General features: G+C 37.9%; 1 protein-coding gene across 4 annotated transcripts in view; it reads left to right on the top strand.

The window, feature by feature from the left end:
- The window catches only part of HPSE2 (heparanase 2 (inactive)), a 569943-nt gene that overhangs the window by 341841 nt on the left and 205075 nt on the right, over positions 1-23027 (top strand). For all 4 annotated transcript variants that reach the window (XM_032608390.1, XM_032608392.1, XM_032608391.1 and 1 more), the window contains one exon: positions 4948-4995. In XM_032608390.1, the coding sequence (XP_032464281.1) occupies positions 4948-4995 (48 nt within the window). The remainder of the gene's footprint in view (positions 1-4947; positions 4996-23027) is intronic.

Genomic DNA, 23027 nt, shown 5'->3' with positions numbered 1-23027 from the left:
CAGGTTCCTTTATGTGTTATTTCTGTCATTTGTTTTTGTTTTTCTAGTTTTTTTTTCAATCATTCAAAGACTTCTGAAAACAGAACATTTGCTCCATTTTAAATGAATTTTATACACTTCTCAAAAAAACAAAGGTATGTTTAGTCATTGTGGTAGTATTTGGAAATGCATATTTTGTTTGACATTATTCCTGAATTAGATTCTTCCTCATCAGAATAAGTGGAGAAATGCTTCCATATGTTTGAAGTTGTTCTCATCATTTTGCCAAGAGGGAAAGAATGTAGTTTACAACAGTTTTCATATGAACATATATTTAATAATTTTTTCCCATAAGGTTAGCTAAAACAACTTTTCTACTGCTTAAATATGCTACTAAAGTTAAGGTAATAATATCATTGGTCTAAACATATTAAATAGTGATTGACAAATTTTTAAAAATATTAAAATGAAATGAAAGTATATTTTACTATTTTGATTTCTTTTACAAAATAAGACTTTAGGTAAGGATCTGACTTTACTGTTTTCCCAAATAGCTACAAATCACATAGCACTATTAAAAACATGCTTCAGTTTTTCACATACTAAATTCTTTTCCATGTAATAAATTCTTATATATAAATTTTTGTAAAAAATCTCTTCTGTTCCATAGATATCCTTACTAATTCCTGATCTCTTTACTAAGATCTCCTGACTAATGCCTAGGAATGTTTTAATAATTGCAGGTTTTATGGTATATTTTAATGTATGGTAGATCAGATAAATGTCTTTTCAGTATTACAGTTTTTTCAGAACATTCTTGGCTTCTTTCAGATGAATGTTAGAATGATTTTGCAACGTTTCAAAAATATCTGATGGGATTTTTTTATTAGAATTTCATTAAACCCATAAATTAGGTTAGGAAGAATAAATTGATTTTCCTACCCAGGATCATGGTAGGTCTTTTCCTATATTCAATTTAAAAATATTTCCCTGTAAACTATATAATATTCTATATATGGGTCCAGTATATTTCATATTTAATTATAGATATTATAGATTTTCTTTGCGGGTGGGGGAGGGGTGTGGGGAGAAAACATTAGCATTACTTTAAATGTTCCTAACTCTAGTTTTCCCATTCTTTTTATAATATAACTTTTGACAATGGAAGGTTATTTAAAGACTTAATTATCAACCTGTAGCAGAACAAACTATTCAATGCATATGAGGATCTCCAGATTATAGTATCATACATAACAAGTTTCCAGCTTCTAAGACACCAAATTAGATGTGTTCTTAATTGCCTGTCCAGAGCCTTTTAGCCAGGCAGGGCATTGATGATTATTTTTTCCTCCTAATTTTCTTGTGAATGTGTAACTGTTATCATCAATGACTATTTACTTCAAGTTCTTTGAGGCATTTTCAGAAGGATTGGAGTACATTCACCAACACCAGCATTAAAGTCTATTCCTGGACTGCCCATCTTAGGCAATGGCATTACCACAGTTAAAACTTTGGGGTTCTCTCTTACACCGCTTCCTCACTTAAACTCACCTACCGAGTCCTCTTGAGTGCTCCAACAGTGTTTTTTTCAACTGTGTCTTTTTTCGTTCCCACATTTCAAAGCCTCCCATCACTCTGCAGTCATCTCCCTCCATTTTGTCCACACCACACTACCTTTCACCTTTACCATAGCCAGAGTGATCTTCCTAAAACTCAAGTCTGATCCTGACACACCCTCACTTGCTTAAGCACAGGATAAATCCAACATGCAGGAGGAGCTAGCTGTATTTTACAATATTGTGTTGGGTGCTAATCATACAAAGATAAGTAAGACCTCGACTTGTACCGAGATGTTAAGGAATAAAGGCCAGATGTGTTAGCATCGCAGGCTAGCAACTAGTTATCTGACCAGGCTGACTTCCTACCACTCCCTTACCTCTCCCCTGATATCCAGATATCCTGGACTCCTGAGAAAACACTCACTTTGACTCTATCATGCTTTGCTCAAGCTGCTCTATGCCTGGCCTGCTCTTCATGGCAAAATCTTACCTTCTTTCAATGCTAGATTCAACCTCTTGTGAGATGTGAAGCTTTACTCAATGCTTATCCCTCTTCTAACATCATAGAAGGTAGAGCTAGCTACTCCCTTGACTGATCTCCCACAGCAGTTAGTTTGCACCAGCAATGCAACACAAAGAGACTAATTTGTCTCAGTGTGTGTCTTCTTGGCTTTACTGTGATTGTCTTATAGCAGAGGCCCTGAGTCAGTCACCTTTCGACACCTGCTCCAGCACCTAGTCTTACAAATAACACTGAAATGCTCAAGTCTGTGAGAGGAAGCCACAAGCAAAGAAGGTGCTGAGGCCTTTTATTCTTTTTCTAAAAAATAAGGTAGTGTTTTCTCAAGGCAAAAATTCAACTTATTTTTTTGCATTTTAATAATTCTTGTCCTCAGTGTAAACAGCTTGAAGGCAACATAGGGTTTGGAATCAGAAAACCTGAGTTTAGTCTGCAGTACTCTATGAATTTGAACACGTCGCATAACCTCTATGAGACTTACCAACCTCCACCATAAATTAGAAATGTCTGCCTACCAGGGCTGTTTTGAGAGTTATGTGAAATTATATACATAAGAAGCTGAAAAATATTTTATGGGAAAGCACTCTAAATGTCATTGTAATTTTTATTATGGTTATTTTTATACATAAATGGAGGCAGTTTTACTTTTCAGAGATTTTAGAAATAATTTTGGAGGAGTAAAGCCCATGTAAATAAATATATATATATATATATATATATTAATGACACTTGTATCTAAGTTTGCCTAGGTTTTCTAATTTTTAAAATATCCTGGGGAGGGGGTACAAAATTTCATTTCCGCCTGTTAATTTTTGGGTTATCCTACTTCTAAGATTGCCATCAGGTTTCCACAGCTTAGAGTGCTTCTGTGGCAGGTGTAGTATTTTGGATCCTAATCTGTTTTCTTTCTCCTTGGACTTTTCCATTTTTCTCCTGTCTATTCAAGCAGATAGCTGGTTGTGTGCTTATTGACTCAGGGGTGGCACCTGACAGGATGGAGAAGAGAATGCATAGCCTTTCCAGCTTTTGAATTTTAAAGGAAGAATCCTGGGCATAGGGCTAGAAATGGTGAGGAGAGTGGAGCTACCCTCCCAGAGTCAAGAGATTTTTCTGGGCTGGAGAAAGGAGAGGAGAAGGGAAAGAGAAATCCGTGGGCTCCAAAAGCAGAGGGTTCCTATGTCCTGCTTCCTAAGAAGTACTGCTAGGAGGAGTGGCATGATCCCATAAAAATGAGCTGGTTAGGGTGCTGGAAATACTACTTCTCTAGCCAGTAGGGACGTTAGTAACCTGTATAATGTGATTAATAATATCCACCTCACCAAGCAAAGCAATTTTGAGAATTATATGAAGGAAATACATGCGAATACCTGGTACTAAATAGGTATTCAGTAAATGTTATATTCCCTCCAATCCCCATTTATGCTTTGGTCCTGTTCAGCAAACCACTTTCATTCCTCAGTCAACCCTATGCTCCATTTCCCATGTTCTTGCTCCTGGACTGCTGAGTGGTACTAGACAAAAAGAGCAAAAACCATACAGGCAAGAGCCAAGCTGCCTCCCCCTCCTGTTCTTTCCTCTTCCCCTCTCCCTCCCTCTTCTCCTTCCCCTCCTCATTGTCTCCCTACTCTCCATCCTCTTCATCTTCTTTTATGAACATCACGCTGCTACTAAACCAGTAGTCCTGGTATCCCTTCTCCTTCTCTCACCCAGTCCTGCAGAGACTCAATATTCTTCCACCATCAGGGCAAAACAGAGCCTCTGTCTGGGCAGCGCAAGCACGCCCTTTGCCCATGTGTCCTCCTGGCAAGGTTAGGCTGGAGTAGGGCAGGGGTAGGGCATTCTCGACAAAATACCGTCCTTCTCCCTTCTCAGTGGACAAATTCTTTGTTTATGAAGTACTGATGGAAGACTGTTTCTGTCTGAGGAGAAGTTCCCTTCCAGGGTCTCAGGAAAGAGAATTGAAAGTAAGATCTGAAGGAACTGAGATGTTCCTTTTGATTTCCTATGTCTGAGTGGTAACTCTCTCAAATAGTAACACGAGCCATGACAGCGCGTGGCCTCAGAACATGTGGATGGCTAAAAGGAGGCAGGTCAATAATTGAGTTATTCACAGACCTGCAGTTCATGATACCTTATGGAATCTGTGTGGCCTTGGGTGCTCTCTCCTGTCACTATGTTTCTGGTGGGACCCCAAGGGGCACAGGAGGGTGGCAAATTGCTAGCAAGACTTTGCTGAGTGCTTTGCAGGGAAACAGGTCTGGTTTCCGTTTTGAGCTGAGCATCCTGGTCGAGACACTCAGTTCTCTACTTAGCTGCTCCAGAAATGGTTAAATTTCTCTATGTGGTGCTTAGGTTTCTATACTTAGACAGCTGTGGTAGCCCATCACTAGGGCATATTTGTTAGTGCTTCATACTTATATACTTATATAAATAAATTGGGTTTTCCCATGCTCTCTATAGAAGGAGAGGCCTGTGGTTTTTCAAAGGCATATGTTGTGTTGTCATCCTTGGAAAATGTTATCGTTTGTCTCCTAGTAGATCTCAGAATCCTTAGAGAATCGGAAATGTGACAGATAAGTTTTGATCACAGGGAAGGTGATGTGGGAGCCATCAGGCATGGGATTGGAAAGACAGATGTAGGTATAATGCTGTCTTGGGGTCTTGATTTCCAGATGGTAAAGGATGTGTGGAGAGCTGAAAGTGTGATTACTTTCACCTTCTGTACCTTTTAACTTCCAATACCTATGGATAGGCCATCGCTGTGGGCCCTCTCAGAAAGCGTAGTTGCCCAAGGATTGGCCTGATCTCTGTCTCAGCTTATTTTCTTTTAACCCTGGGGATATGGTTTACTTTAAGTTGCAATATCTTTGTTCTTTCTGTTTCCTACAGATTCATGAAGGTGGCAGGAAACACAGTGGATGCAGTTACCTGGCAACAGTAGGTATTCACCATTTTTGCTCTTACTTATTATCAGATGCTGTGAAATGAAAGATAAGTAGTTGTCATGAAGTTATAACTGAAATTTAATAAACTATCTTCCGTGCTCCAAGAAAAAAGTTAAAACTAATTCCAAAATTAATTGTTGGCAATCAGTAACTTTAATCATAATGAAAAATATTTTATTCTGCATTTACACTCTTAGTTTCTGTAAACAACAAGTTCCAAATATTTCCTGAAATTCTTATCCTCCTTCAGTTTGTCGTTGTGAGTCATGGATTGAGTGGGTCTGAGGATCTTGTCATTCCCTTGCTTAAAACCCCCCAATGCTGGGGCTTCCCTGGTGGCGCAGTGGTTGGGAGTCCGCCTGCCGATGCAGGGGACACTGGTTCGTGCCCCGGTCCGGGAAGATCCCACATGCCACAGAGCGGCTGGGCCCATGAGCTGTGGCCACTGGGCCTGTGTGTCTGGAGCCTGTGCTCCGCAGCCGGAGAGGCCACAATAGTGAGAGGCCCGCGTACCCCAAACAAACAAACAAACAAACAAAAAAAACCAAAAAACCCTCAGTGCCTTCCCTTTGCATGTAGACCACAAGCCACACTCTCTACTCTGGCCTATAAGGCTCTTTGTGTTTGGCCTCTGCTCTCGTCTGATGCCACCCTGCCCTTACTCATTCTGTCCCAACACACTGGTGAGGACTTTCAGTTTGTAGAGGGTTCACATGCATGTCTGCCTCAAGAACTTTGTATGTGTCATTCCCTCTGCCTGGAATGCTGTTATCTTCATATTTTGTGTAGCTTACTCCTTCTCATCTCTTAAGATTCAGCTTACATGTCACCTCCTTCAAGAGGCCTTCCCTGATGATCCTATCTAAAGTAGACCCCCTATTTAATTGTCTTTCTTAGCTCCTTCTTCCATAGCACTTACCATAACTTACAATTACTATTTTTTATACCTGTTTTTGTAATTTGTGTGTTTTCTCTTTTACCAGAATAGCACTTATTCAGTTCAACAAGTGCTTATTTAGGCAACTGTTAATTGGGCATTTACTGGGGGGAAAATAACGCCAATGATAATAATAACAATGTGGCAGGAACCTTTATGTGTCTTACTATATCTGATCCTCAGAACAAGCAAATGAGGTCAGGACTGTTTTTATCTATATTTTTCTACAACTTAGAGGAAGGTGTATAAAATCCAAAGATTACACAGAAAGTGGCAGATTTTGGACTTGAAGTTGGTTCTGTCTCACTCCATGGGCTTCTCTTAACTGTTACGGCTTTGGTAACAAGACAATGATCCTATACTGGAAAGATTACATTCTATCGGTGTAATTCAAATCCTCTTCAGTGTCCTCACCAAAAGCTATCTGGATAATGTAGCATAAAGACAAGAGACTGGAGAATTTATAGTGTTTATAAAGAGGAGTAATGAGATCAGTGTACAAAAATTAGTTGGTAAGAATGTAAGCATTGCTCAGTTATCATGGCTGACAGGGAGGGATCAGAGAAAGTTTTTATCCCCTACTCAAGTACTCTCCATAGTACAAATGCAGTGAAGTGAGCACAGTATTTTTTTTTTTTTATAAAGGAGAAATACATTTTTGTAAATAGTTTGTTTATTAGCTATTTAAAAAAATATTGGCCATCTCTCAAGATAAATCTCATGTGTTTGTAACTACTCTAAAAATACCCCCAAAGCAGGCATGGGGTTGTGTTTCTTTTGGCTCCAGGATCAGCACTCATTTGGGGACAACAAGTAGCACCTGGACTCTACCATTTATTCCTTACAGCCATAATTTTCAGTCAAGACTTGGAATAGTCATGGAACAATTCCAAGAAATCTTGGCCAGGAGGACTCAGTGAAAATTAAAGCCAAATGCCATGTTTCTCTAACCCTGAGAAATGCTGAGGTGAAAATTTCTTAATAATGTAAAGGAGATCAAGAGTCACTGTCAGGAAAAAAAAAAAGGAGAATAGAATTTGTCAGTATACATCTAGCCAAAAGAATCAATTCAATACTAGGATATTGAGCTTGGAGCTTGAACAACCAGAACTCTGAGTCTGAAGTCATAAATAAATAAATCTATATAGTTAGACTATTTTGATTTGGACTTTCATGCTCTTGGATTTTCAGGACCAAGATACACGACTTGATGATTGGTTCTTCCCTCCAACCCATGCAGAAAACCCAGAAAGAGTTAGTGAGATGAAGTTTCAATTACAGGAATGGTGGAATAGCTTGTATCAGATATCAGTGATAAATCTGGACAATAATTAAATACACACACACACACACACACACACACACACACACACACACACACAAAGAGTGATCAAAAGGCAGCAAAAGCTAGAGGAAGTTATTCAATTCCTGAAAGACGTGAATGGCACTGGTGAGATCTGTTGTTACTTAAGAATCCATACAGTATGAGGTGGCTTTAAACTCAGAAGAAATACATGTCATATTGATTTGAGGTGTCGGAAAAAAAAAGTCAGAAGGTGGAAATCTCAGAAAGATAGAGTAATGGGGCAAAACACCAAATATGCATATAAACTTCCTTTCAAATTTTTGCCTGATCCCTGAACTGTGCATATTTAAGGGAGACTTCAAGGAGCCTGGGAGAAAACAACAGCTGGAAGCCTGAAAAATTTGAACAGAAATTTCAGCTGCTGTCTGTCACATGAGGGACAGAGATTGTAATTTGAATCTCACAAATTGAGGGGCTTGATAAACACCTTGTGCTTTCCAGTGAAAACTAAAAGACATGCCTCAGGAGTAAAGTCTATGTCCCAGGACTAAGGGTTTGCCTTAAGTCTAATGTGTAGCCACAACAGACTCACCCTAACGAAGTCTGAACTGCAGCTGCTACAAGAACAAGATGACCAGACGTTCATCCAACTGCCTGCTAGATCCCAGACCAACACTCTTCTGTCTCTACAACATATCAACCACACTTTCCAGTATACAATTTTAAAAATTACTAGACATGCAAAGAAACAGAAAAATGTGGCCCATGGCCAAGAGAATGATCTATGACTTGAAACCCTGAGATGACCCAGATAATAGGATTAGCTGACAAGGGTTTTAAAGAAGCTATTGCACATATATTCAAATAGTTAAGGGAAAATGTCCCTATTGAGTGAACATATAGGGAAATATCAGCAGTGACATGGAAACTTTATATATATATATATATATATATATATATATAAAACAGAACCAAATGAAATTATTAAAGAAAAAATAGAAAACTGAAATGATGGGAATTCCGTGGTTGTCCAGTGGTTAGTACTCCATGCTTCCAATGCAAGGGGCACAGGTTCGATCTCTGGTTGGGGAACTAAGATCCCACAAGCCATGCGGTGCGACCAAAATATATAACTAAATAAATAACTGAAATGAAAGACTCACTGGATGGGCTTACTAAGAGATTGGAAAGTACAGAAGAAAGGGTTAGTGAACTTGCATACACATCATTTGAAATTATACAGTTAAAGAACAGAGAAAAAATATTGGGAAGAAAATTGTCAAAGGTTCAGCAACCTCATTGCCAATATCAAGTAACATGTGTGCAATTAGAATCCAGATGACAAGAGAGAGAGAATGAGGCAGAAAACTTTTTTAAGAAACCAAATCTGGGGACTTCCCTGGTGGTCCAATGGCTAAGGCTCCGCACTCCCAATGCAGGGGGCCCAGGTTCGATTACTGGTTGGGGAACTAGATCCCACATGCATGCCACAACAAAGAGTTTGCATGCTGCAACTAAGAGTCTGCATGCTGCAACTAAGAAGTCCATGTGCTGCAACTAAGGAGACCGCATGCCGCAACTAAAGATCCTACATGCCGCAACAGTCCTGGCACAGCCAAAATTAATTAATTAATACGTTAATAAATAAATATTTTTTTAAAAAAAGAAACCAAAGCTGAACTTCTCTCAAATTTAGTGAAAAACTTTTAGAACCAAGAAGCTAGGCAAGCCCTAAGAAGGAAAAATACAAGGAAAATCACACCTGGACATAATATTTAAACTGTTGAGAACAAAAGGATGGAGAAAAATCTTCAAAGCATTCAGATAAAAATGACACTTTACATAGAGAGCAAAGACACAAATGATGGCTAACTTGACATCAGAAAAAAATGGATAACAGAAGACAATGGAACTGCATCTTTAAAGTGCTAAAGAAGAAAAAGTCAAACCAGAGTTCTCTATCCAGAAAAATATTCTTTTAAAATGAAAGTGAAATAAAGATGTTTTGGGTAAGTGAAAGCTGACAGACCTGTGCTACAAGAAATACTAAAGGAAGTTCTTCAGACAGAAGTAACATCAGAAGGAAAGTTGGATCTCAGAAAATAATGAAATGCTTTGGAAAGTGTAAATTTATAGATAAATATATTTTTTCTCTTAATTTCTTTAAAAAAACCTGACTCTAATACAAATATATAACATTGTATTATGGGGTTTATAACATACAGAGTTGTAAAAATATACGGCAATAATACCACAAAGGATGATGAAGGGAGGAGGCTGTAAATGGAGTTATACTGTTCCAAGTTTTTTTAATGTGAAGTAATACAATATTTACTCTAAGAAGACTGTGAAATTGTATTCCTAGAATTAAGGTTGTGGATAGAACTAAAGTTGCTGACCTAAAGTAGGGAGGTTATCTTGGATTATCCAGATGGACCCAATGTAACCATTAGAGTGGAAGAGGGAGTCAGAAAAGAGGAGGCATGGGAAGATTTAACTACAGAAGAGGAAGTCAGAGTGATGTGATGTGAGAAGGATTTGACCCACTATTGTTGGATTTGAAGGTGGAAGAAAGGGGTCATGAGTGAAGGAATAAGGGCAGTCTCTAGAAGCTGGAAAAGTCAAGGACATGGATTCTTCTCTAGCACTTCCAGAAGGAATACAGCCCTCCTAATACTTTGATTTTAACCCAGTGAGATCCATGTTAATTTCTAACATACAGAACGATAAGATAATAAATTTGGATTGTTTTAAGCCACTGTTTGTGATAATCTTTTAAAGAAGCAATAGAAAACTATAGAAACAATACATAATAACAGAGATTCAAAGTACCCAAAGAAAAAACTAAAAGAACAAAAGGTGGAAAAATAGATAAATCTACTTTCATAGTTGGAGATTTAAAAGCATCTCTTTCAGTAATTAATAGGACAACTAGATTAAAAACAGAAAGGATATAGGAGATTTGAATAGCACTATCAATCAACTTGACCTAATTGACAGTTGTAGGCTGAGTTGAACATACATTCTTTTCCAGTGCCCATGGAACCATTCATCAAGATAGATCATATATGCTCAGCTATGAAACAAGTCTCAATAAATTTGAAAGGATTGAAATCATACAGAATTTTTTAATTGAAATATAGTTGATTTGCAATATTGTGTTAGTTTCAGATGTACAGCAAAGTGATTCAGTTATATATATATATATATTTTTCAGATTATTTTCCCTGTGCTATACAGTAAATCTTTGTTGCTTATCTATTTTATATACAGTGGTGTATATCTGTTAATCCCATACTTCTAATTTATCCCTCCCCCTTTCCCCTTTGGTAACCATAAGTTTGTTTCCTATGTCTGTGAGACTGTTTCTGTTTTGTAAATAAATTCATTTGTATTATCTTTTAGAGTCCACATATAAGTGATAGCATATAATATTTGTCTTTGTCTGACTTACTTTACTCAGTATGATAATCTCTAGGTCCACCCATGTTGCTGCAAATGAAAATATTTCATTCTTTTCATGGGTGAGTAATAGTCCATTGTGTATGTATATACCACATCTGCTTTATCATTCATCTGTTGATGGACATATAGGTTGCTTCCATGTCTTGGCTATTGTAAATAGTTGCTGCTATGAACATTGGGGTGCACGTATCTTTTCAAATTAGAGTGTTCGTCTTTTCTGGATATATGCCCAGGAGTGGGATTGCTGGGTCATATGGTAGCTCTATTTTTAGTTTTTTAAGGAACCTCCATACTGTTTTCCATAGTGGTTGCACGAGTTTACATTCCCACCAACAGTGTAGGAGGATTCCCTTTTCTCCACACCCTCTCCAGCATTTATTGTTTATAGACTTTTTGACGATGGCCATTCTTACCGGTGTGAGGTAATACCTCATTGTAGTTTTAATTTGCATTTCTCTAATAATTAGCAATGTTGAGCATCTTTTCATGTGTCTGTTTTGATGACAAAGAAATTAAGTTAGATATCAGTAAGAAAAATATCTATAAAATACCTAAATATTTTGAAATTAAATAACACACTTTGAAATAATCTGTGAATCAAAGAAGAAATCATGAGGGAAAGTAAGAAATATTTTGAAATGAGTATGATGATATATTTTATCAAAATTGGTGGAATTCAGAAAAAACAGCTTAGAGGGAAATCTATATTCCAATATGCTTATATTAGAAAAGAAGAAACATTGGTATCAATGACCTTTTTTAGTTTCTATCTTAAGAAGCTAGAAAAAGAACAAACTAAACTCAAACCAAGTAAAATAAAGAAAATTACAAAGGTAAAAGCAGAAAGCAATAAAACATAGAATAGACAAGCAGTAGAGAAAATTTACAAAGCCAGAAGTATCTCTTTGAATAGGTGAACAAATTTGAAAACTTAGAGAGAGAGATTGAAAGATAGAGGGAGAGAGAGAAAGAGCGAATGGGAAAGAAAAAACAGAAATTGCCACTATCATGAATAAAAAAGGGATTCTCGGGGCTTCCCTGGTGGCGCAGTGGTTGAGAGTCCGCCTGCCGATGCAGGGGACGCGGGTTCGTGCCCCGGACCGGGAGGATCCCACGTGCCGCGGAGCGGCTGGGCCCGTGAGCCATGGCCGCTGGACCTGCGCGTCCGGAGCCTGTGCCCCGCAACGGGAGAGGCCACAACAGTGAGAGGCCCGCATACCGCAAAAAAAAAAAAAAAAAAAAAAGGGATTCTCACTATAGGTCACATAGATATTAAAAGTATAATAAGGGAACATTATGAACAACTTTATACCAACAAATTTGACAATTGAAATGGACAAATTCCTTGAAAATATAACATCAAAATGACACATTAGGGCTTCCCTGGTGGCGCAGTGGTTGAGAGTCCGCCTGCTGATGCAGGGGACACGGGTTCGTGCCTCGGTCCGGGAAGATCCCACATGCTGCGGAGTGGCTAGGCCCATGAGCCATGGCCGCTGAGCCTGCACGTCCGGAGCCTGTGCTCCGCAAAGGGAGAGGCCACAACAGTGAGAGACCCGTGTACCGCAAAAAAAAATAGAAAATAAAAAATGACACATTAAAAATTCTTGATATCATTATAGTATATCTGGTTCATTTTGGAATATCTGGCAATTTCTTATATAAATAAAATAAACCTATTCTATGACAGAGCAATTCCATCACAAGGTATTTACCCAAAGGAAATAAAAACATGTCACACAAACACTTTTATAAGAATGTTCATAGCAGTTTTATTAATGATAGGTAAAAACTAGAAACAGCCCAGGTGTCCATCAGCAAGAGAATGGATTAAACAAACTGTTGTATAGTTGTATAAAGGAATAATACTCAGCAAGATCAAAAAACAAAGTACTGATGCACTTCACAACATAAATGAATCTCAAAATCATTATGCTAAGTGCAAAAAAAGCCTTATATAAAACAGCATATTTATGTCTTTCCAATTATATGAAGTTCTGGAATAGATTGTGAAAATTAGAAAATTGCCTCTGTAGGTGTAGGGGGTAGAGACATGGATCGAGAGCGAAAGGCACAAGAGTGAATTTTCTGGGGTAATTGTAATGTTCTACACTTTGATAGGGATTTGGGTTACACAGGATTTTGTATGCTTTTGTCAAAATTCATCAAATGATACATTTAAGTTTTGTACAGATCATTGTATGTAAAATTTACTTAAGAAAAAGAACCATAGCAGATATTAGAGAACTCTATTAAAGAACTCTGGTTAATAGTATGATTGATGAAGTGTTTAGGATGAAGTATACTGAAGTCTGCAACTTATTTGAAATGCCTCAAAACATAAAATGGATCAATGGATGGATAGAGGGATAGATAGATTGATAAATGTGTGATGAAGCAAATGTAGCAAAACGTTAATGGTAGAACCTAGGCGGTGGATATACTTTTTTCACTCTACAATTCTTTCCATCTGCTTCTGTTTGAAATTTTTCATAATAAGATATAGGAAAAAAGCCTAAATTGTTATACCTAAATATATTATATAATATTAAATAATATACTGTTGTGAAAATAGTTATGAAAAATAAATAAGAAAATGCTTTTAAGTGAATCAAATAAAATATACAATTCATACCTCAATAATATAAAAATGCACAGAAACTCAAAGAAAAGTTACTAATAGGTTAATAGTATTAACCTTTAGATGTACGGAGTATAGGGATGCTTTTATGGTCATCTTTACTTTTCTATAGTTTCCAATTTTTCTGTAATAAGGATGTATTTATTGCATCCTTATTACATCCTTATTTTTGTTTATAATAGAAACCATCAATACCCAGCTCCACCCTTCCCAACTCCAATTCCCCCTCCCCAGAAGCAATCATCACAGTTTTAGCCACTTGTTATATTTGTTTCCATATTTCTAAATAACGATCTGATGGTATTTAAAATTTTTTTCCAATTTAAATATTATCTATTAATTTCCTACTATGGAAGATAAGAATTTAGCTCTCATACCTCCCTAACTCATCACACACTTAAACATACTTACATTTCCCCATCCTCCAATATTTTATATCTTAAGTATTGGTTAGATCAGAGTTCAATGCTCATATTTTTATTCCTATGTAAATATGACTCACAGAAGAGAATGTGTGTGTAATGATTACATTTTCTTTCTTCCACAACTTTTTGTTTTCCCTGCAATTAATAACTCTTTTTCATTTGCTTAATTTCTTATTAGCCTTTCCCTAAGTCATGCCTAAATTCTGTACCAGAGGAGTAGATCTCTCTCTTTGTGCAAACACTCCAGGTAGCCATCAGTTTCATCTTGTCCTTGGAGGTGTTCTCCTGGAGCAGTCTCTCCTCTGGTCCCATCTGGACTAATTGATCTCCGTGCTTCCTGCACAGCTGTTGTCCTGGGATCTCCCTTCACCATCATCCTAGGGATTCCTTTTGGCTCTCTTATTTGTTGGATCCATGCCTTTTTATGAAGTTTACTCCCTCATTTTGGTGGAACATTTTTTTTCCAACAACTTCCTGAGAAAAGATAAATGAGAGGTAAACTTGTTGAGACCTTGTATTAGAATTTGATTTATATTTTGGATGCATACAGATTTCCCGTGGATTTTGATGCTTTGGCTCCATTTTATTCTAGCTTTTCTTGTAACTATTGAGAAATCTGATCCTTTTAAATTTCCATTCCTTTTATTTGCTCTGTTTTTTCTCTGTTGGTACTTGTAAAATCTTCTTTTTGTCCTCAGTGATCCTTTGTGTGACTCTCTTTTTATTCTGTTTACTAGGTATGTGGTGGACCCTCTCAATCTGAAACTCATACCCTTCAGTTTAGGGAAATTTTTTTCTTTGATGATTTTCTTCTTCTTTTTTGTGCTCGCTCTCTCTCTCTCTCTCTCTCTCTCTCTCTCTCTCTCTGGAACTTCCATTAGTCAGATATCAGAACTCCTCAAATAGTAGTCTAATTTTTATATATTTTTCTCTCCCTTGTTTTTTTCTTCTATTTTCTGCTAAATCTCCTTAATAACCTAAGTTTTCTGTTGAAATTTTCATTTCTGTTATCATATTTCTAATTTCCAAAAACTGTTTTTCAAAGCTTCCTTTTTATGGCTTCTTTTCTTGTTTCTGGATGCAATATCATTTTTCTCTCTGAAGATATCAATTTTAGTTGTTTGTTTATTTTGTTTCTTATTTTCTCTTCTCACCCTCTTTCTCTCCCTCCTTTTTCCTTCCTCCCTTCCTTTCCTTTCCTTTCTTTCTTCTCCAATACTTTTCTTATGATTTCTTCATTAAACTTGTTTCCCTCTATGTTCTTCCCTCCTCCCCCCATTTCCTTCTTTCTTTTTTTTTTCTTTCATATTAAAGATCTTCCTCAAATGTCAAATGATGGTTAGATCTCTATTCCTATTTAAGAGAGAGGCACGAAAAACTGATTGGATGTTTTTATTCCTCATGGACATTTCTTCTCAACTAGTTGAGAGTCTATGTAGGGTGATCCGCCTGGGTTATTACATTAGGGGATTCCTAACTGTCCATATCTGCTGGTCTTTTCTTATGTGCAATTTAGTTTTTCCAGAGAAGAATTCTCTCTTCTGCCAACTTGGAAGTATAAATCTGCTAGCATCCTCATATCTAAGAAAGGAGCTGGATATCTCATTGTTTAGTATGTAGCCTTTCACTTAATCCTGTTGTTTTCAGTGTGGTTGCCCCCACCTCAGCTATGTTTGGTGACCCTGACTCTAGCTCAACCTCCAATGCTCTGCTCTCTTAGAAATGGGACAGTTTCTCAACTATGTAGGGTAGTGGATCATATTTATAGATACCTACTGTATTAGGATTAAAACAGAAATTTAAAAAACATTTATTTTAAAATAATAAATTCATTACATTTTACCACAAATAATGTATTTTTATAAAATAACTATATTTTCCAAAAAATAAGGTTAGTGAGAAGAGTGGCGTTATTTTATATTCTTGAAAATTTCTTTAACACGTAGCTTAATTGAAGATGTGTGGATTCTTGTATCTTCTATGTTTTGTGGCAACATATTGTTTTGGTTTAAAAATATGAAGACAGTTTGCCCTCACGGAGATATGTAGCTTAAAAAGGGAGGAGTATTTAGTCTTTTTCAGTTTATTGTGGCTGTTCTTCTCAGATACTACACCAAAATTCAACAAGTGATAGCTTCCTAAAGGTTAGTTGCAATATGGACTATGAAGCCATATCTATGAACTTTTCATACTCTGATGCATTAAATTTTTTGGTTTTGCATTTTGAATGTATCTTTTACCCATGCATGATTTTAACATCATGCATTGATCATTTGGAAAATATTGTTTTATTGAGTTGTGAGTTATGCAGATCTTCCAAATGTTGATACATTTTATTATGAAACATCAAAAAAGCACATTTATTAATATCACCCCTGACCTAATCAGAAAAAGTCTTTTAAGTTTTGGGAAGCTGACAACCTCATGGTGACAGATACAAATATTCTAAAATTCTCATTTTCACTTAACAGATAAAAGTTTATAATCAGCAACAAGTTCTATCAGTTGTTATCCTTGAAGTGACAGGCTTATTTTGTTCATTTTTGAGAAAAATGTCTTCCAAATACCCAAGTCTGAATAACCATAATTTGTCTGTCGGTCACTCTTTCAAGTAAAAATTTTGCTCATGAAAAAAATGACCAATTTAGTTTGCAAATCAAACAATCATGCAAGTGTTTATCCTTGAGACAACCATCATCGTGCTTGGCTGTGGAAGTGACGCCTTTTATATATATTTCTCATTTAGTCATGTAGAATATTTTTAAAATGTGTACTCAGGGGTTAAATTTTAATTAAATTTATAATTTTTATTACTTTATCAAGGGAATTATTAAGTAAAACTGACATTTTTGTTTTCTTGCAAGTATGTGACATGACCACCAGCACAGTTTGACGTTCCTGCCTTGATTTGTGTTAAGCTCTTTTGCCCACTGTTGCTTTGGTACCATCAGTCCAAATGTCAAATAGTTTTTCCAAAACAAACCATGAGAGTCAAATAAATTATTTAACACTTCATGTGTTTCATCACCATTTGTATTTAGTGCCAAGCATTTGTGTTTAGTAACAATACACCAAGTGTATTTTACTGCTATTCACATAAAAGAAGATCTTTATCAGTGGTTAGTTGGTGTTTATGTTGGATGGATACAAAAAAAAAGCTATGTCTGTAGATTTATCAAGATATTAATATCTGGAGATATTAACTTTGTCTTCATGTTTTCAGCTAAATCTTTAACGAGTTAATGTATTGTTGGGAAATGGTCCTGGGGTGATTTCTTTTAGTAACTTTTACTGACTTTTCATCCAGCAGGCATTCAGCAACGTCAACTGTAGAAGCCTCTATCGCTCCTTTAGCTACCTTGTGTACCTTTCTAGCCAATGCAGTATGATAAGCTACTCTATAAGATGCTTTCCTAAATTTAAAATTATTTCGAAGATTTTTCTAGATTTTAAATTTAGAAAATCCTTCAGAATAATTTTTAAATGTTACTTGCAAAATAAGACAACAAAATGTTCTTACTTTCATATAGGCATAAGAAAAACATTAGAATTTCAAAATAACTTATTGGATGATTTTAAGGTTACACAGATCATAGCAGGTATAATAAAAACAGCTTGGGGCTTCCCTGGTGGCGCAGTGGTTGAGAGTCTGCCTGCCGATGCAGGGGACACGGGTTCGTGCCCCGGTCCGGGAAGATCCCACATGCCGTGGAGCGGCTGGGCCCGTGAGCCATGGCCGCTGAGCCTGCGCATCCGGAGCCTGTGCTCCGCAACGGGAGGCCACAACGGTGAGAGGCCCCCGTACCGAAAAAAAAAAAAAAAAGCTTGTAAGAACACAGTAGAAGTATTGAGAACAAACTGAGTTAACCTTTGAAAACACACATATTTATACCCCCAAAAATCATACCTTAGAAAAGTCTAGAAAACAAGAATATACAAGCATACATTCCATTAGTTGTCAGAGCAATGACATTGTCACATGTTATATAGATACTGGGAAACCCACACTTGTGAGAAAATGAGAGTGAAAATGGCAAATAATTGTCATAGTATTATTATGAAAATAGCTTTGATCTTATGGACTCCTGAAAGGGTCTTGGGTATCCCAGGAGTCCCTGGACCATACTCTAATAACCACTGATATAGAGTGAGGGTAGGGATCTGAGGGTCTAGTTGTTTTTCAGTTCTCTTGTTTCAGCCCCCCTTTCTCTCCCATTCACAAAGGCACCTGGTGCTTCCAGCTCCTGAGACTTTCTGGGGTTCCACAGCAAGAAGCAAACTCCTTTTAGGTTTCCCTAAAAGGATTCATGGGTGTGGAATTCAGCCTCCTCTGGTTAGCTAAGTCAGTTATCACTCTTCTGTTTTCTAATATCAACATTTTTATTGTGGTGTTTTCCTATCCTATTCTCTTAGACCTTCTGGGTTAATGCCTTTTTTCTTTTTTTGTCCCATTACCATTGTTTTAGTGGGGTTTTGGGAGCGAGCGTCGTAAATGCCTGTTTTTAAAACACCATATTTAACCTGAAATCCTGCTGTCTGCTCTTTTGTTCTTCTAGGATTATTTTTAATAAGACAAAATTTAAAAATTAATTTTAAAATATGAAATCAATGTTCATATTTATCAATTTAGGCAAACCCAGGTGTCCTCAATGCCTGGGCCTCACCAGAGGCAAACAGAAAAAAAAACTACAGCTGTGTAGCCCAGACATCAGTATTTTGAAGAAGTTCATTATGTGATTCTGACATTTAGTGAGGATTGAGAACTACTGCCCTGGAGCCTTCTGATTGAGCATCAATAGCCCCTCGGCACTTAAATTCCAGAGAGCACACTCAGCATACAGCTTCTAGACCACCACCAGCAGCAACGGCATCACCTGGGAGCTTGTGAGAAATGCAAATTCTCAAGTCCTATTCCAGACCCACTGAAACAGGACCCAACAATCTGTGGTCTTACACTCCCTCCAGGTGATTCTGATGTGCTCTAAACTTGAGAACCACAGCCATAGAAGATGACTGCCTTTTTTCTAAGAATACATTCATCACTGAATTTTTTGGCATAAAACTTTTTTCAGTAGCTTCTCTTCTGACATGTCAATGGGAGAAAAGATGTAAGAAAAATTGCCCTGAGAATTAGCTTTTAGAAAATTCCTGCCCCGGGACTTCCCTGGTAGCACAGTGGTTAAGAATCTGCCTGCCAATACAGGGGGCATGGGTCCGATCCCTGGCCAGGGAAGATCCCACATGCCGCAGAGCAGCTAAGCCCGTGAGCCACAACTACTGAGCCTGCGTGACACAACTACTGAAGCCTGTATACCTAGAGCCCGTGCCCCACAACAAGAGAAGCCACCGCAATGAGAAGCCCGTGCACCGCAATGAAGAGTAACCCCCGCTCGCCACAACTAGAGAAAGCCTGCGTGCAGCAATGAAGACCCAATGTAGCCAAAAAATTTAAAAAAAAGAGAGAATTCCTGCCCCTTGTAGTCAGAGTCAGAGCTTCAAGTCATCTAGTTTTCAATAAGTTTTTCTCTTATATAAACGTCAGCGCTTTTCTCTCTTTGGTCTTAGTCTGCACTTATATGCCTCATTCCTCAGTTCTGCTGTTGCAGAAAAATGAAATATAGTATGTATACTACAGCTGTAGGCTTAAATAGATCAATTTTAAGATATCAATTTTATAATTTAGATTTTTAGCTATATTTAAAAGCATAAAAATGAACATTTTTAAGAAGTCATTGTAAGGGCAACTATGGGTTTGCCCACAATATAATTAAACGTGAGCAAAATTACTCTGAGAATAGCGTCTATTGGAAATTCATGAATGTTTCCAGGGGTGACCAGACATTAGAATGACTTGTTAAGCAAAAATTCTGCTTAAAAGAAAAAGCCGAAGGAATCCATCACATAGATAATCAGTTTTAGAGAAACAAGTGCTGACGAAATGTGGACTTTATTTGGAGAAAAAGACTTAATGTGATTCACAAGAGTGCTAAAACTTATTTAAAACACTGTTTTGGAAGGGAAGAACCTATAGAGCTGCACCTTATGGTTTCGTAGAAAGAACAAGGGCTTTGAAGTCAAACAGGCCTGGACAGAATCCCTCTGACCCTCAGTAGGTTTGTGGCCTTGGGAAGAAAGTAAATCTTTCAGAGCTCAGTTTTCTCATCTATAAAGTAGGGTTAATGCCTACTTCACAAAACTATTGTTAAAACTAAATGAGGTAATGCATGAAAAGCACTTTGTACAGTACACACAATATATTGCGTCCTCACAAAATGTGAGTTCCCTTTTTCCTTCCCTTTCTGTCTTTCTGTGATCCCTCCCAATCTCTCTGTTTATGAGTGTCTTGCTATTGAATATACAGATGTTTAGCACATATTCTATTACTGAGCATTTTTGTAGTACCATGTAGATGCTTCAGGTCTTTTGCTTATGGTCTTTTCAGCCAAAGGAAGAAAGCGGGTGGTTCTGTGGGGTCACCCTGTTATGTTTTATATTCATTCAAGAGATATCTATTGAGCACCTATTATATTAGGCACTGCGCTAGATGTTAAAGATAGACTAGGGAGAAAAAAGAGACAAGAGCCATCCTCGTGGGGAGCTTCATGGGCTTCTGATTAGCAAAGAGTCTATCCCTATAGTGATCGCTTGTATAAGCCATGCCTATTCTTCATCTGGAAGAGAAGGTAGAAAGGGAAAGGTACCCCCGGTGGAAGAAATAAGGCTGACAATAAGAAGACGATCTCTGTGGGCCCCAGAGAGAGCTATGCCTAGACAAATATCTGCTGCAGATGATTTTAAAAGGAAAGGATAAGGAGGGAAGGGAGCCACGAATGACATGGAGCTTGGCTACAAAAGAATTAGAGAAAAAGGAAGAGAGAAAAAAAGAACTTTCTAAAAGAGAGTTGAGGAATCAAAGAGCTCTTTATTTTAGGAAAATGAAGATTGGGAATTCCCCAGCAGTCCAGTGGTTAGGACTCTGTGCTTTCACTCCTGGGCTGGGGTTCAATCCCTGCACGGGGATCCCGCAAGCTGTGCAGCGTGACCGAGAAAAAAAAAAGTGAAGATTATACACACACATCTATAAGAGTGTATTTTATTTAATTGAGCATCTTCTGGTGTCAAGCTCTGTGCTAATAAGTTCGTTACAGAAGTGATTCAGAGCATGGGTTTTCTGTCTAACATACTGAGTTCAGGTCCTTAGCGCCTACTGTCTGTGTGACCTTGGGCAAGTTGCTCAGCACCTCATTGAGCCTCAATGCCTTCTTTTGGAAAGTAGGCACAATAATACCTGTGACCCAGGGAGTAGGCACCTTATCATTGGCCCAAGGGGTGTGCTTATAGCTTTCTGCTCAGCCTAATTCTGAAGGCTGCGTAGTCTCCATTAGTGGCTCCCTGTTACCTCAGTCACTACTAGGAAAGCTGTCTCAAGTGTCTACTGTTGATTTGGGCAATAGAGAGTGGGCTACTCCCTTCCCATTTCAGAGCATACACATATACAGGAAACCCCAAAAAAGGCTAGATCTGGCATTATCTCCAGGTTCCCTCAGGGGTCTCCTCTGTCTAAGGAGGGAAAGTTTGAGAAATGATGATCTAGGGCCTTGCACATAGCTAATAACATCTGCCATTCATTAAAGCTACCCAAGCATGATATACATTATATCAAGGGTATCTGCTACATGTATGGATATTAAATGGGCTGAATTTAGGGACGTACTAGGCTTGAGATTCTAAGATCACCCCCTCTATCTTTGTGCCAGGTCCCAACTGTCCTTGTCTCAATCACCCTGAAGCTCACCCTGGAGAGGTGCTGGTTGGTTCTAACTAGCCATCCTGTAACTGCATGGGAAATCAAAGGGTCTGGGTACCAGCTTAGACTTAGAACCCTCACTTCCTTTACTCTTCTGTTAAGCAAGTGTTGCACTAGTCTGGAGTCAGACTGCTGGTTTTGAATTCTGGCTCTAATGCTTACTTATCTTGTACAAGTCATTTAACTGCACTGTCTCAGGTTTTGCATCTGTGAAATAAGTACTCGTTCAAAAACAATTTACTTTCTGCCAAGTACTGTTTCAGGTTCTTGGGATAGATCAGTAAACAAAACAGACAAAAATTCCTGCCATTATGGAGCTTAGATTCTGGCAGGGAAGTGGGGGTTGGTGGGAAGGAGATGGGTAGATAGAAAGACAATAAACAATAAGTATAACAAGCAAATTATATAGCATGTTAGAAGGTCAAAAGTTGGAATAGGGGCTTCCCTGGTGGCACAGTGGTTAAGAATCTGCCTGCCAATGCAGGGGACATGGGTTCGAGCCCTGGTCGGGGAAGATCCCACATGCCGTGGAGCAACTAAGCCCGTGCGCCACAACTACTGAGCCTGTGCTCTAGAGCCCACGAGCCACAAGTACTGAGCCCACGTGCCACAACTTCTGAAGCCCACGCAGCTAGAGCCAGAGCTCCGCAACAGGAGAAGCCATCACAATGAGAAGCCCGCGCACCACAACAAAGAGTAGCCTCCACTCGCCACAGCTAAAGTCCGTGCACAGCAACGAAGACCCAACACAACCAAAAGTAAATAAATAAAATAAATACATTTATTTTTTAAAAAGTTGGAATAAAGGAAGTACTGTAGGGTGGAGGCAGACTGCAGTATTAAATGGAGTGATCTTTGAGAAGGTGAGCTTTGAGTAAAGATGTAAAAGAGTTGAGGGAATTAGCAAAGCTGATACCCTGAGGAAGTGTATCCAGGCAAAGGAGGAGCTAGATCAAAGGCTCCAAGATCGGAGTGGGTCTTAGGTGTCATATTCATTCCCACCACATAGGGTTATTGTGAGGATAAATGAAATGATGCATGTAAAGCCTTTAGCTTAGTACCTACAATCATGAGTGTAAGTTTGGTTTGATTATTATTTCTCATTTTTATGGAAGTCACATTTCTAAATATTCATTATGTTATAAAATCTTTCAGAATGATCTACATAGCACATGAATGGAATGGTGCCGTCTTTGCAATTGCTGTTTTCCTCCTTACATATTCTTGACTTTTATACATATTACTTTGAGATAAAATATATATTTATTGTCTCTGAGTAATTTCCTTCCTTGGCAAGAGTCATGAAAAAGGTGTAAACTCTGTTATATTAAAAATTTTTTGAAGCTAAATGGGAGCTGTGACCACTGTTCCCATGTATTCACTTGCTTTATTAGTCTCTCAGTGGTTATTGTCTGAAAGGTTGCTATGGTCAAAAGCACAACC

This window comes from Phocoena sinus, chromosome 16 (genome assembly GCF_008692025.1).
Source record: "Phocoena sinus isolate mPhoSin1 chromosome 16, mPhoSin1.pri, whole genome shotgun sequence".
Lineage (NCBI taxonomy): Eukaryota > Metazoa > Chordata > Mammalia > Artiodactyla > Phocoenidae > Phocoena > Phocoena sinus.
Note: the sequence above shows the minus strand (reverse complement) of the source record. Positions and strands in the feature narration are given on the sequence as shown.